Source organism: Vitis riparia, chromosome 16, assembly GCF_004353265.1.
Source record: "Vitis riparia cultivar Riparia Gloire de Montpellier isolate 1030 chromosome 16, EGFV_Vit.rip_1.0, whole genome shotgun sequence".
In the NCBI taxonomy this organism is placed as follows: Eukaryota; Viridiplantae; Streptophyta; class Magnoliopsida; order Vitales; family Vitaceae; genus Vitis; species Vitis riparia.
Window position 1 is genome coordinate 4,215,281 of NC_048446.1, and position 14,441 is coordinate 4,229,721.

The following is a 14,441-nucleotide window of genomic DNA, read 5'->3' on the forward strand; positions in this document are numbered from 1 at the left end:
GGAGGGACCGAGGGAGGAGGGCAGGTAAGGCGCCCAAGATGGCATGTTCAAGTTGTTACTTGTTACAATCCCCCCTTGATTATGCAGGGCTGGCTACACGTGTTTGATATTTCCTATGATTTTTATTTTTTTTAATATCGAAAATAGTGACTAAATTTTGATCCTTTTCCCATTTCAAAATTAATTTTTTAGTTTCTATATTTTTATTTAAATATTCCAATTGGACCTTTGGAGGCATGATTTCCTATATTTTTATTATTTTATATTTATGATTATGCTTGCTTCATCATTCAAAATGCTATAAATACGGAACTACCAAACAAATATACAAAAGATTATTAGTCGAGTTCTCCGAAGTGATAATTATGACACACTCCATTCAAATTAGATAATTTTATGATTGAGATAGATGAATTCTTATAGATTCATCTCCCGAAAGAATTGAACATGATAATTTTTTATCATTCTATTCGAATGAGAATTAAAAGGATATATAATTTTTTATTTAAATATTAATAAATATTATGGAATTTTATATCTTATTTTTATAAAATATTCAAAAATAAATCTTCCTTAAGTTCTATACCAAATTTAGAAAGGAAAAGAGTAACCCATGCACGATGAGGGCAAGAATATGATTTGAAGAAAATAGTAGGGGTAGTTTGGTCAATAAAGTGTAGTCAACGAATCTTAGTCAATAAAGGCTCCTATTTTCAGTGGCATTACAATGGCTCCACGTAGATGGGAAGATCAGGACCGTCAACAACTGGGGGAGTGTTCTCCTACGCTCGGGACTATTACGACAGAGTGCAGAGATCCAACAGTGAAAAACGAAGCGATGCCGTCACATCCACGTCTTTGGTCAGCCGATTTGTTAATATAGCCAATTATTTTGTTACACGTCAGCAATCGAAGGCTGTGAGATTCTGTATTTGGTAAGGCTAGCTCTAGCTCTTTCGAAGTGACGCGGCGATGCGAGTGGCTATCTTAGCCGAAAAAGCTCACGCGTTTTGCCGCATCTATCCTGATGACGTGGATATATTATTTTTAAAATGGCGGTGCTGTCCAAGTGGTTTCCTTTCTTTCTTTTACTTCTTCTGATAACCTTCCACGTTCATTGAATCACTTGATGAAAAGTTTTTGTTTAATTAAATAATTTAAATAATTTAACTTTTATTAAATTTTAGCAATACTTCTAGAAGTTTCTTCTTAAAAGTTTTACAGAAAATACAATAAAAACAAAAAAGCAAAACAAAAAAGACCAACTTGAAATTATTTCTTCTTCTTTTTTGTCAAAATTATTATTTTAAAATAATAATAATAATAATAATAATAATAATAATTTATAATAATATAAAAAAATATCCATTTAAAAATGTAAATTGATACATAAATATCAAATAGAGCTTCTAATTAGAAATTAAGAGTTCATTTAATAATTGTTTTAATAAATAATTTTGAAAAATAGTTTTTTAGAACCGTTTTTGAAAACTATTCTATAGTTTTTATATAACAAAAGCCTATTTGGAAATGTAAAATGTTTTTAATCTATTTTTAATATTTTTAAATATGTTTTAAAAATAATTTTTATATCGAAATGTTTTATTTTTAATTAATTTACATATTTATATAATTATTTATTAAAACAACCATTAGAAAATAAATGAAAACAACATAAAACACTTAAAAGATGCTTTTTAAAAACATTTTATTTTATGTTTTTAAAAATATAAAATAGAAAATAATTTTTGGTTGTCAGATGTGTTTTTTTTTTGTTTTTTGTTTTGAATGGTAAAAAACTATTTTTAAAAACAATTTCAAAATACCCTATTTTAAAAAAAAAAAACAAATAAAATCTTTATATTATTATTAGATGAAAAAAAATTTGAAAGAAATGAACAAAGGAGAATAATAATAATAATAATTTTCATGTAAATAATTAGTCAAACAAAAAATTATACAAATAACAATTTTCTTCTTGCAATTAAACTCCATCCAAAATTATTTTCTAAAATTCAAACTTAATCACCCAAAAATGGCACTAAATTTGAACCAAATTAAATTTCATAATTCATACATGACTCTCCTCCACTTACATTTATTAATTTAAACACATGGGTATTTTTTTAAAATTAAAAATTAGTATCCACTAACCATGACAACACACAAATACATCACCATGATATGTCAACACATGCCTAACATTCTTATCTCAAAAAAAAAAAAGAAAAAAAAAAAAGAAAAAAAAAGTAAGATAAGTTAAAAAAGATGTTTATAGACAACTCATGTTCTTTTTAGTAATATAATAATTCTTTTTAGTAATATAATAATTTAAAAGTTTTTTTTTTGTCACTTAGGTTATATTAAATGCACCACATGCCTCTTATGTTAAAAAATTTAGTTTGAGTGATGTGTAAGGGAAAAAGGAAAATTATCATTAGTTGATTATGCCAATATTTACCAATTATTTTATATAGATAATTATAGATATGGTAGTTGCCAATTTGGCTCTTTCGAGTGAATAAAAGACTAAAATTATGTTTGGTTCTAAAGAATTTGAGAAAAATAAAACGTAAAGAAAAGAAAAACAAAGGAAAATAAAAGTTGATTTAAAGTTAATAAAATTATAAATTATTTTTATATATTAGTTCAAATTTATTTAATTTATTTAATTTTTTTAATAAAAATGAAATGACTCAAAAATATAAGTTTTTAAATAAATTTAATTATATTTTATTTTTTTGTATTTTTTATAATAAAATTAAATATTATTAAAAAATATATGATATATATTATGAACCCAAATCTTGTGAATTTAGGTGGTGTTTGCTTTTTTAATTTAACGCGAAATATAAATTACCTTTATACTTTAAATGTTTGTTTTTAACTTCTCTTTTACTTATTAGTTATGCTTTAATTTTTTTATTAAACAGAAAAAATCGAACTATTTGATTTTTTGCTTAATACTAAACATAACTTTTTGACATAATCAAAATATAATTTCAACATGACTCTCATCTTATTAATACTTAGCACTTAAAAAAATAAAATAATAAAAAATCAAACAACTTAATTCTTAATACTATTGGATTGTACCTAAAGTTAAGTTAAATTAAGTTTTATTTAGATTTAAGTAAAAAAACAAATATACAAACAAACAAATACGACATTAACCATGTAAGATTTGGGGTTCAGATAACACACTCCTTGATGTGTAAATACAAACTTGTAAGCAAATAATTACAAATTGAGAAGCAAATATGGAAATGGTAGAAGTATTAATTTATTTTAAAATTTTATTAATGAATTTAAATTTTGGTCAACTTAAATGTGTATAGTATGTGTGGTCCATAATAGACAAAAACATGAGGTGGCAAAGAATGGCCACGTGAAACACCTACTCAACCTTCTTATCTTTGATTTAATTTTAGTGTTTTTATTTTTATTTTATATTTTTTTTAATGAAAAAAAAAATGTTTCATTTGTTTTTATAAAATCCCACATGTGAAGTATAGGACATTATGGGATAAAAGTAGTATTCAAATCAATGTCAAACATAAATTCTAAGGGCTTTTCAAGGTTTTGAAAATAGTAAAGTCTCGTGTTTTTCATGAAATTCAATTTTTTATTTAATTTAAATTTTTTAAATTTTTTAGAATATCAAAATTATCTTTATTTTTTAATTTTGAAAAGTTAATTAATTAAAAATGATGAAAAGATCCTAAATTTGTAAAACTAACATTTCCTATTTTTGAACTTAAAGAATAACTAATTTTTAAAATAAATACCTTTCAACATTTTCATTATTTATATGGATATTTTAAAAGAAAAAAAATTATTTTTATAAGAAAAAATGAGGGCATTTTTGTCCAAAATAAGTATTTTTTTGGGTAAAAAAAAGAAGAGAGAGATTAGATTTAGAATTTCATATTTATTTTCTCCCATTTAAAGTTATTTAATTATTTAATAAAATTAATTAATTTTTTTAAATAATTAAACCTAAATCAATTGACATATTAATTTAAATATTAAATTTATTTAATAAAATAATTTTTTTTTGAAATAATTAAAACTAAAACAATTGACAAGGGTTATTATTATTATTATTATTTAATTTATTATAATTTTTAAAAGAGCATATGGCATCATTCAAAAGTGGAGAATTCCAAAACTTAGACATGTGAAAAAGGGAAAAAGGAATAACTGGTGTGAACCACATATGAGGTGAGAATTCATGTTGGGAAATGTGTCTTCATCCATGGGTATAAATCAAAAGTCTTTATTCTTCTCATTTTTGGATGAATATCAACCCACCATCTTCTCACAACCCACACCAAACAAATCTTTTGTTTTTTCACTTTTTAAACAAATATCCCATAAATGCAACCATCTTCCTTATTAATAGAATCCTATTCTTTTCATCAACAAAAAGAACACCTTTTTCATAAGGCAAATAAATGTGTTACAGAAAAAGAATGAGTTTCGATACTTTGATACTTTTACATCACGTAAAGTATTTATAAAAAGAAAAAATAAATAAATTATTTTATTTAATATATATTAAAAAAGGAAGAAAATTAAATTTAATAAAAATTATTTTAGTAATTTTTCTAATTATTCATGAGAAATAAATTTTTAAATTGTAGAGAAAAATTCATGGCGTTTATCTATTTATTTTCTATTTTATTTTTTATATTTTATTTTATGAAAGAAAACAAAGTCAATCTAAAAAGGAGAGGGGTCAACTTTAAGCATTTAAGAGTTGTAGAATGTTGAATGGTGGGTGGCAAAAACCCCAACTTTATCTCCAAACCCCACATGGGACATGCCAACTTTTAATGATTTTCATTGCCAAGATATGAAGAAATCTATTCTATTGCTTTGAAGTTTGAACCAACATTTCTTATTTAGCTCAAGGGGTGGAATCTACAAGGAAAATATGGATTAAAAAGGAATTCTAGGTTGCAATGTAATTTAAAATGTAGCAAGGAGTGAATTTTTAATGGTCACAAAAGTAATCAAATTAAGTTATCTCCCAAATATAATTTATATAACCAAAGCATTGACAATTTCATTTATATAAAAAGTCATTAGACATTGGAATCAGGTATAAGAAAAAGTTTCATAAAAAGTTTCTACCCCGTCTTTTCTAAAATCTAACTTAAGCATTTGAGGGACATGTTCAAAAAAATCATCCAAATATACCTTATTACTGGGATTGACTTCAAGAAGTCAACTAGAGAAGGAGTCTATTTGTTGTGTACTTCATGTGACTCCTTAATTATTTTAAATGTCCGTATGATACAAATTAGGATCTTGATTTGAAACATAGATTGAAATACTGTTCTTAAAAACGATTCTCTTCTTTAAAACAAGTAATAGTTTCTTAAACCAAAAACGCATTAACAAACTTTTAATATAAAACAATTTTTTAAGAATTTATTCTCAAAACAAATTGTTTTTAAAAATAAATTTTGTGTAACAATTGAAAATATAAAAAAATATTTTCAAAATTCTTATACTACATATAAATACATAATACCTTCATAAAAAAAAATCAAAAAAATATTTATTCATGTTTGAATTTTCAAACCAAATCAATTAAGAAGCGTTTGTGTTGTTAAAAATTGTTTTTGAAAGCTATTGCAAACGAACTCCTTAGATTTTGGCAAAAAGTCACATCTACAAGAAATTTAACTAAAAGAGGGGGCATTTTACAACGTATTCAAGTGTATAAAAACGGGGGCAAATCTATAAATAGAAGGAATCATGCTGACAGCTCCCCGTGGTGGCCATGTGGCAGTCGCTTTCATTCCTCTCATTAGACCACGTGGCATTTACTACTACAACTTGTATTGATTATTTCCTAATAGTTGATAGCAAAATGCTAAGTTGCCATCGCACTACCTATAGAATAAATTCGGACTACCTCGAAAGATGGCATGAACGAATAACATGTACATACAAACAAATAAAATTAGGATATAAATAACAAGACTTGAAAATATGTAACACCACCACTACAACCACCCGATGTTGCTCTTTTGATAGATACTAAAAAACCCTAATTGATATACCTTTACAAGTCTATATTTGATAGCTTTTAAGAGCAAAGTAAATATCAATCATCTTGACCAAGGAAAACCTCATTTTTCAATCATTTAAGTCATGTTTGGTTCTTAAAATATACTTACGAAAGAAGAAACCTATTAAGGAAAATCGTTTTTTTTAGGTTGTCCTCTAAAAAAAAAATCAAATATAATTAAAACTATTTAAAAACTTACATATTTTTATATTATTTAATCTTTATATTGATAAATTAAAATAATTAAAATAACAAATAAAAATAATTTATCATTTTTCCTTTATATTTTCTTTTCCTTACATTTTCTTCAAATTTTTTTTGGAACCAAACATACCCTTAATAGAGGAAAAATGAAATTTACGGTACGTTTGATTACAAAGAAAGTACCAAAAAAAAGAAAAAAAAATACAAAATATATGCATAAAAAATTAAAATAAATAAAATAAATTTAAAAATACATATAAAAATGCTTTATTAACTTCAACTGTATTATTTATTTTTATTTTTATTTTATTTTCTCTCTTTTTACTTCCTTCGCATTTTTCATCAAAATTTTCAGTAACCAAACATAGGCTGAATCACTGAATTTATAGTGTGACCAGACTATTTCATAACGTGACAAGTTAACATGCCAGGAACACCATTCGACAGGAAGCACTAATTCCCAAAAGAATTTTAGAGAAAACCTCTGACCAATTGATAGAAATTGAAGAATGGTAGGTTACAACAATACTAATTATTATCTTCAATGTCATAATGGACCAAACTAAACGGTGTTTGTTTTTTGACTGAATATAAAAAGTTAAAATATTTGACTTTTTCTATTCAACTAAAAGTAACATGTTGACATGGTCCAACATAACTAAAGTGAATTTATTATCAAAACCAAATATTTTCGCTTTTTCTATTCAGCCAAAAAACAAACACCACCAAGTCTTAAAAGCCAAAAACTAGGGGGTACACGAAATAAGAGACTAGAGACTAGACACACACATAGTAATTCAAAACCAATAAGATGAACAACCCATGCTTGCTCAGACAAGTGAACTTTCAGAGGCATGAATGACTGAACCAAGATGACCCCACAAGGCAGTTGGTTATGGGGCACAGTTTCAATGTGCCCTCAAATCACATCCTAAATTCAAACCAAATTCATTCATCAAACCTAAAGATGCAGATGATAGTGTTGGCATATATTTTTGTTATTATTATATTAAGTGATTTATAGAGAAAAAAAATATCAAAATTTTCCCACATGCAGCTCCAGACCTCTGTTTCTATTGGCAAACAAGAATGTTTATTAATAAAGCAAGCCAGCGCCAAACAGGCAGGCAAAACTGAAGAGGGGCAACAAAAAGCAACCTCCCTCTCCTTACTTCAAGCTCAAGACTTCTTGCTGTTTATAGAACTATGTTCAAAGTTGATATAACTTCCATAAAATAATCATAATTGCATCCTCAATCTTCTCCATATCAATAGCACAATTTGTAACCAGAAATGTTTAAGATCACAAGATCTACCGGGCTCATTCAGCGGTGAAAAAGATGTTTAGAACTGAAATAGCTGGTAATGGATGATAATATGAAAAGAAAACTAAAAAATTAATCTATGTCAGTCTGGTTTTAGAGAAAGCAGAAATCTCCCCGCCAATATTTGTTACTTGAAATTAACAATTAGACATGATATGTACCACTGATTCTTCAGGTCCTACTAGATAACGCTAGCCTGCCGTTGCATGACATGAAGTAGCCCTGATATGGCAAGTAGACCTGCAAAATGAGCTCAGTGGTTGAATATTCAATACGGTAACATTTAAAGTGCATTGTACCAATCTTCTAAGAAAGAGAAGTGCATCATTCCTGACTTAGAAAAGACATGCTTCGGTTCTGATCAACAATAAGTTAGAGGATTCAAATACTTGCAGCCACCGACTAATGCATGTGATGCCCTCAAAGACTCTTATCAGAACCAAAGGTGGAATAAAACTGTAGTATTCAAGCATCAAGTTCGGGAAAAATCATAGTGATGGTTTGTCTGTCAAAACTACTTGTTGTTTTGAGTAGTGACAACTAAAAGCAGGTTTCAATGAGCAACAGATGCCGCCAGCTAACCAGGACCATCCCTCTTAACTAATTCTTGATCTAATAGGGCACATGGACAGCACCAAAACATGATAGAACCTATAACCAAACATATGGAGCTATAACCAGTGAAATAAAGCCAGTGATAGGACCTATAACCAAACATATGAAATTGTTAAAAAGAAAATTAGCACATCATTGTACTAATGTGATTTTCGAACAAACATAGGAACTGCTCAGACATGAGGTGTCGGACTTGTCCAAGTGAAGAAATAACACAACTACAAAGCTTGTTATGCTGGTAGTTTTTGCCAACCACATATTTTTCTGTGTATTAACTTCAAATCAAGGAGCTAAAAATGTGCATATTGTGTGCTCTCTCTACCGAAATTCAGGGTCATCTTTTTCAACATAAAGGATCCATATACATATTCCATAATTAATATAAAAAAAATAATATCAGATAAAGTAAACCAAGAATGTTAGTACATCAAATATAGACAAGAAAAAACAAAAGTAATCGTTCATTGCATGCAATTATAAGTTTTCATCCCAAAAATTCTTCTATTAAAATAACAGAAGAAGAAGAAAACAGAAAGTTGCTAACATCAGAATAATAACTTAAATGCCAGAATACCCATTTTTGTTAAGCCATTTTGTTCTCTAATGAGGACAAAAAAAATTATTTTATTCTCTTCATTTTTGAAATGGAAGCTAAAATTTCAAAATTTATGAACATGGAATTAATTCCCACCCCTACTTCAACATCATAAACCAAAGAGTCGTAGAAAGTAGTAATCACCTCACTAAGCATTCATCTGTCACCTTTTCTTTAAATGATAAATGATGTTAACCTTCTTTCCTGCAACAAAAAAAGTATATATTCATCAGAATACTTGTCTTGCTGGGTTTTTTTTGTAATAACTGTAGATTTATGTAAAAGATAGATCTTGTACTTTCTCTTTCTTCGATCAATGGCACTATTCCTCATATCATTCTTTGAAAGAGAAGATCCAGCAGGGATTCCATACTGCATAGGAGACAGGGCTGGAGAACCAGCGGAAGTAACAGCAATTGTTGTAGGTGGTGCAGATTGTGGAGGTGGACCAGGGGCTGGAGTTCCAGCAAGAGGTTCAGGAAGGGGCTTTGGAAGAATGTGCTTCAACCGGTTATTCCTGTAGTTCTTCCAATAAAAAAATTGCTGCCTATGTGCCAATTCCTAACAGCTCCAAGTAATACAAAAAAACCTTCAGAAACCACCTAATTATAGGCATATAGAAGATTGTTGGAAACATTACACAAGATGACATGTTTTCTATAACCATGAGGAAGTTTAAAATTTATTTAGTCCAGTTAATTGCCTTTCTGTAGACTTATAATTCCAAAAAGAAAGGATTGATAACTGTCCATGTATGGTATGGTATATCATGGCCAAGATAATCAAGTCTTCATGGGCATAACCAGTCAATAAGTTCAATGCCACATGGACCAAATCATGTGTCAAATGGATGGCTACAACTCTTGTGGCTGAGCTAGAACTTGTTTTACCATTGTTCTCATTTATATATACAATCTTAAAGACCAGAAAATAACAAGTCATTTGTCATTTATTAATTTTGTTGATTGGTTGAGTTCTTGCTAAGGGTGGGAATTCTTTTTTTGTGTTCTCTTTTTTTTGGATGTGCCTTTGATGCATATTGTATACATCTTGTGTACTTTGGTCCACTATTTCTTTATTGCTCATTTATAAAATTTTATTATTTACCTATCAAAAACCAATTCAATTCAGTCGTCATTTGCTCAAATCCTTCTCTCAATGTCAAAAGAAAAAAACAAACACATGTATATATATATATTTTTCTTTTGGGGGGTTAAGAAGGAAGATAAAAGATTAAAATGGGGGGGGGGGGGGGGGGGGGGGGGGGGGGGGGGGGGGGGGGGGGGGGGGGGGGGGGGGGGGGGGGGGGGGGGGGGGGGGGGGGGGGGGGGGGGGAGGGGGGGGGGGGGGGGGGGGGGGGGGGGGGGGGGGGGGGGGGCGGGGGGAAGGGAAACCAAACAATAGAACACTTAAAAGATATGATCTCCTAAGAACTCCTCCAGATTAGACTACTTTCTTAGCTAGAACCCTGTTTCCTGAATCCATTGCACTTATCATATATTAAATCAGTAGTACTTTCAAATCACATGCTTTGGCTAAAGTTACATCAGCAGTATGATCTGGAAGTGTGAACAGGAAAAAAAAAAGACCCAGAGGGTCCTTTTCAAATTTCCTAGGAAGATAACTAATTTCCATGTGGGAGTAACAAAAATTCGAGGTACAGAAAAGGCTTGCATGATGCAGAATTATTCTCTCTAGATATTAACCAAGAAAACAGAACACTTTGCCAAAAAAGAAAATTAATTTCTTTTTAAGCGTCTTGAGTTAAAAGGACATAAGACACAAAATTAAAAAAAGCCACACAATATAAAAGAGATATAGGGCTTGTTTGGGAATGTTTTCAAAAATAGTTCTTAAGAAACAGTTTTTGAGAATAGTTTTCAAAAACAATTCTCTAATATTTTTTATAACAAAAGTCTGTTTAAAAAATTAGAATGTTCTCAACCTTTTTATGTGTTTACAAAAAATAAATTTATCTGAAGTGCTTTATTTTCAACCATTTTTCATATTTGTACAATTAATTTTTGAAATAGTCCTTAGAAAATAAGTGACAACAACTAAAAATAATTAAAATATGTTTTACATACCATTTTTAGAACAAATTCTCAAAAAACTGCTTTTTGTCAAAATATTATCAAACGTGTTTAGTTTGAAAAAACAGTTCCCAAACTAGCTCATAATCTCCAAAGAATTCATGATGGGTGAAGGCTACTTTTTCCTTAAGGAAATCCGCTTCCTGATTTCCTCCCCCACCAATCAACCCTGCTCTTGCACCCAATCCTCCCAGCAAAATTCCTAACATCCCTCATAAGATATGCATAACGCTGAGAGCCAAACCCACCTCCTCCCCTCCACCACCCACTCTCCTTTCTTCACCCAATATATGGCCACAAGGGCACATCTTACAGGCACAAAAACCCATATCTCTGGTTTTCACAAAGGACACCTAAAAATAAATGAGTATATGCCACTTCTAACTCAATAGCGTTTTTCTTTTGTTTTTTGCTTAGAAAAAAAAAAATCAGAAAATCAGTAATGAAACAGCACCCAGGAAAATTGAATCAACATCGACAATCAAGATATTTTCTCATCCTTTTTCCCTGTAAATACAAGATAGGCTAGAAACAAACCTTGCTTCCAGGATGAGCCATTGCATTGCGGAAGTTTGCATTCTGAAGAAGTTCAAGAAAAAAAAGGCAATGTGGATACCTGGAATCATTCCACACCATGAGAATACAAATTCTTGAAAATGAAAAATAAAAAATAAAGCACAGAAAGGTTACACGCTTTGGTAAGAAGAGAAGGTAGGAGAACAATGATTCCTAGGCTGCTATGACCTTAACATGGGCATAACATTATTAGATGAGCATGACTCTAAGAGAGTTGCTTACATTATGAATTTTATGTACTCTGGTTGTTGCCAATATTGAAGGTATTTCAAGTAGCCAATGAAAGCTTCATCTTCAAAATAGCGATTTTGAGCCAAATCTGAGTAAAAAATCTAATAAGCAATCATCAGGGAAGAAACAGAGACTAAACAATTAATGACACCAAAGAAGTGAATTCAACACTAAATTTTTTTTGCACTAGAAGTTACCTTTTACGATTTGGATTCATGCTAAAGTGACTTAAAGTGGAAAATAATATAGATTACTAATATGAGTTTGTGCATGCACAGAATTTCAAGATATTTTACCATGTAAGTAGACCTCGTTGCAGATCCTCAAAGCCCATTACAAATGTGCCACAAATCTAATTACTTGCCTAATGGCCCATATACATAAAATATATTTGACCAACAAAAGACCACAGTTTTTAAGGTAAGGCAAGGAAAGTTAAGAAAAATGCTAAAAATTACACAAAAATGGACACCCTTGTCGAGCTATTTTAAGCATCTTCCTTTTCTTCTTTATTCTTTCCTTCACAGAAAGGAAAATGCTGTAAAGAAGCATTATAATTCATAATTCTGTAATGGCAAACAATAAAGGAACACATCAATGCCACAATAAAGTAAAACTACAATGATTTGCAAGGAAAAACATACAGTGAATGTAGGTGGGATTGGCAAGACATTGGACAAATTCCAACTCAAGGAGAAACCGTTGTCGGCCATCATCTGGATCCTTGTACACATTTTTTGGCCTGATACACATATTAGATTCTTAGATTCTAGAAAGACCATTATATGAAGGAGGAAAACTAAACAAATTATATAATCAAGAGAACTCCCCATCAACTAACTTCCTCAAAGGCCTTTTTCAGATTTTGAGAAGATGTAGAACAATAGGAAATGAAAAGGAAAAATCAGATCATAATTTTTTCTTTTATACTATTACTCAGATGATAAAAAATTGCACCAAACATTGATTAACACAATTATTTGGCTTAACTTTACAACCCCACAAGTATTATAGTTTTTTGATTTGAAAAGTTCAATGAGGCATCAGATTTTTGGCATATTGATCAAGGTTTGAAACATTTGATACAGAAGAAGCAACATTACGATTCAAGTCATTAAGACAACTACCTGGAGCAAAGCCAGAGCCACCTCAAAAATTATGAAGAAAGAAGGGTACTTGCCTCCTAATTGACCTCAAAACATATTAAAAAGGGCTACTTCTCCTAAGTGAGCTCAAAACATTTATTTTATTTTTAAAAAGGCTACTTGTCTTGTAATTGCTTGTTACAAAGGGACTACCTAGAGGAGAGTCCAAGCCATTTAAGAAAATGGAGAACAAGGGCTACTCACAGCAAAAGAGAGAGCTTCCTTTGAGAGGACTACAAAGGAGAGGGGCCTCCTATAGCAAAGTGAAAGCCATCTCAAAAAATTGAGAAAGGCTTCTTCCCCATGTAAGAGTTGTTGCAGAGAAGGTTTACATGGAAATGCCTACTCCAAGCAGAGAGAGGATGACCCAATGCAAAAAAAATTAGAGAAAAGGGCCACCTAGTAAAAGATTGCTTAAAACAGAGAAAAGCTTTAGTGCCGGGCTGCCAAGGAAAGGGCTACTTAGAGCAGATTGAGAGCCATAGTTAAAAGAGTGGTGCCACATTTATCGGAACAAAGATACGAAGTATACACCTGATTACAAAAATTTTCATCCTATGTCATTGAGTTTAGGAACCAATAACTTTCATAGAGAAGAAAAAGCCACTAATAATGAATGGGTTTGAATTCATCCAACGACCCCGAAACCCCAAAAGGGCCTGATTTTGAACTATTGAATCATTCCTAGGGTTTTTGACACATAAATCAAGATTGGTGAAACTCAATTCAGTTCATCCTTTTCTGTTCATTTTTTTTCCTCTCATAACATAATAACAATGACATAACAAAACCAGACTCAAAAAAATTCTCTTTCTTTTCCTTTTCCACCATTCTCAGCAACCAAACAGAGGGAAAACAACGTAAAAACACTCACGAGGTGGGAGTGTCAGCCGCACTATCACTCTCTTTCCCAGAATCCATGAATCCTCCTCGCTCCACTGAGCAAAACAAATCAATTACACACAACGTAAGGGTCGGGTCATGGAAATGCAAAAATTGCAAGAGAATCACATTAATTACCTGAAATAGACCCGAAATCTTCAGAAAGAAGTTCTCTCTCTCTCTCTCTCTCTCTCTCTCTCTTTCTTCTTCTTTCCTCCTCAAAGAAAAACCCTAGAGCTCTTATGCGCTTGTTTCGATTCTCAATCCATTGGTATACCAAAAAATTTGATGTTTCGGGAAAAGAAGATTCAAATCATCGGTGCGGCTACAGTCTCCGACGGCGAATGGTGGTTTTGTTCGCGGTCGCCGTAGCTCAACCGCAGTCAGCTAAAGCATTGGTAGGAGCATCCGTTTTAATATATATGTATAATTTATTGTTTGCGCTCCCAGATATATTAAAAATAATTTTTTTATTAAAATTAATAAATGAAATAAACCTTACCTTTTAATATTTAATTATTAATTCATTTTTGACATAAATACCTTTCAAATATTTACATATATAATTTTTTTAAAAAGATTAATTTTACAAGAAAAAATAGGACACTCTTGTCAAAATAAAATAAAAAAATAAAAAAAATTAGATTTTTAAAATTAAATTTTCCATTACCTTTTTAATTAAATAACCAT

General features: G+C 30.2%; 1 protein-coding gene across 3 annotated transcripts; it reads right to left on the minus strand.

Moving 5' to 3' along the window:
* Positions 1 to 7,484: 7,484 nt before the first annotated feature.
* LOC117932924 (mediator of RNA polymerase II transcription subunit 31) lies at positions 7,485 to 14,144 on the minus strand. 3 transcript variants are annotated; one of them, XM_034854244.1, is made up of 8 exons: positions 13,890 to 14,144; positions 13,744 to 13,807; positions 12,369 to 12,466; positions 11,716 to 11,812; positions 11,455 to 11,533; positions 9,123 to 9,385; positions 8,992 to 9,028; positions 7,485 to 7,854 (listed from the first exon to the last, which is right to left on the minus strand). In XM_034854244.1, exons 2-7 carry the CDS (start codon positions 13,788 to 13,790, stop codon positions 9,016 to 9,018), a joined length of 597 nt encoding a protein of 198 aa, XP_034710135.1. In that variant the 5' UTR covers positions 13,791 to 13,807; positions 13,890 to 14,144; the 3' UTR covers positions 7,485 to 7,854; positions 8,992 to 9,015. The 3 variants fall into 3 exon arrangements, with proteins under 3 accessions (XP_034710135.1, XP_034710134.1, XP_034710136.1); XM_034854243.1 differs by having other exon boundaries at positions 8,969 to 9,028; XM_034854245.1 differs by having other exon boundaries at positions 8,969 to 9,028; positions 11,716 to 11,825.
* Between the last annotated feature and the right edge of the window lie 297 nt (positions 14,145 to 14,441).